Source organism: Silene latifolia, chromosome 1, assembly GCF_048544455.1.
Source record: "Silene latifolia isolate original U9 population chromosome 1, ASM4854445v1, whole genome shotgun sequence".
NCBI classification, from domain to species: domain Eukaryota; kingdom Viridiplantae; phylum Streptophyta; class Magnoliopsida; order Caryophyllales; family Caryophyllaceae; genus Silene; species Silene latifolia.
Window position 1 is genome coordinate 13,025,054 of NC_133526.1, and position 1,664 is coordinate 13,026,717.

The window sequence follows — 1,664 nt, forward strand, 5'->3', positions numbered from 1 at the left end:
AAAACTTCAAGTTGGTAAAAGTGCCTAAAAATAAAAACTTCTAGAATCAGAATTGCTAAAGAAACAAACGTATGTAATTGCACGTAGACATGTCAAATACTATTTGATTTAAAAAACGAGATGCAAGTCCATAGACCCCACCTGCCCAACTGGTCTAATTCTTGGCAATCTTTAAGCCTTTAATAACTGAGCCAGGTACAAGACTACAAGTACAACCCACCAAAGAGAAAGGGGAAACAATGACTAAAAAACGGGTCTAATTAAGGAAGTTTTTTTAACAGAAATATAAGCACAAAGACTTCCTGTTGTACCATTGATGAGGCCCATGAAAGTGAACCAATGACAGATGATCCCAATTACAAAGGCCGATATCTCATAACGAAAATCCTACTAAATGTAACTATAGTCACATACGACTTTTATAAAAACATATTTCAGCTTGTTAGATTTTTTGAGCACAAAGACGGACCATAATGTGGATGGTGGATTCCTTTGTGATGTTATAGTGGGCGAGGGTGCGGCTGTCTTCAAGCGATTTTCCCGAGAAGAATAGAAGTTGTCGGCGTGATGGGATGCCCTCTTTGACTTGGATCTTGGATTTGAGGCTGTCTATTGTCTCAGAAGGTTTGACTCTGATGACTGTTGTCTTTCCGCTAAGGGTTTTCAAGAAGATTTGCATTCCTGTTACTTCTACGTCTTGTTTGTGGTCGCTCGCAACACTAGAAGCGGTCCTATTCTGTCCTACAACCTTTTCCTCAGAAAGCCGCAATGTCGGCTTAGCAAACTCTTCACTTTTTCTTGACTTCAAAGAGCATTTCACATCACTGACCTGGCTTTCAGAAGCTGAATCTGGGGAAGAGAAGAGAGAAAAAGGGAAAGGGTAAATGAAAATCCTCTACAAGTATCCAAACACCTATATATTGCTCCATCCGTTCTAATTATTGTTTACCGTTGATTAAAATTCCTCTCACACAGATTATAAGCAAACAACAGAGTCGGAAGGAGTATCTTTCTGAAGTACAAACCAGAATACAAATCAATTGTTTCAGGAAACATTACTCGTTTGAGATACATCAAAACACTCCACTCAGACAGCAAATCAAAATCACAGCTTATAAAATGTAAACAAAACATCAAACAATGTTCATAATACTCCCTCCATTCTACTTAATGAAGTAGTTGTAGTTAATTAGTTAAATGTAAAGGTTAGTATTCGTAAGGGACAATTAATTTGGGATAAATTAAGGAAGAAAAGCGGAAAAGGGCAATAAAAATGGAATGAATCTTTCAAAAGTTCAAACACCTGGTTCCAATTCCATAATAATAAAAACAATCAATCTTTCAAAAGTTCAAACACCTGGTTCCAATTCCACCTCCCTTTGCATCAATTCATCCTTCAAATCACTCAACTTGCCCAGTAATTCTCCCATTTCCTTATCAAATCCCGTCTTCAATTCCTCCACTTTCGCCTCCACCACCCGATTATACTCCAAGGCCTGCTCATACCTCTTAATTGCATCCGCCTCGGCTTCCGTGCTAAACCCTAATTTCCTAGTTAAATCTTCCAATTCATCATTTTTAACTTCCAATTTTCTCTCCATTTTACGACGCTCAAAGTCCCAAGCCAACTGTTCCGCCATCAACTTCCCGACTTCTGCCTCCAA

General features: G+C 38.5%; 1 protein-coding gene across 1 annotated transcript; it reads right to left on the minus strand.

The window, feature by feature from the left end:
- Positions 1–206: 206 nt before the first annotated feature.
- LOC141599230 (uncharacterized) lies at positions 207–1,664 on the minus strand. Its single transcript, XM_074419189.1, has 2 exons — positions 1,358–1,664; positions 207–849 (listed from the first exon to the last, which is right to left on the minus strand). The coding sequence occupies exons 1-2, from the start codon at positions 1,638–1,640 to the stop codon at positions 443–445; spliced, it is 690 nt and encodes a 229-aa protein (XP_074275290.1). The 5' UTR covers positions 1,641–1,664; the 3' UTR covers positions 207–442.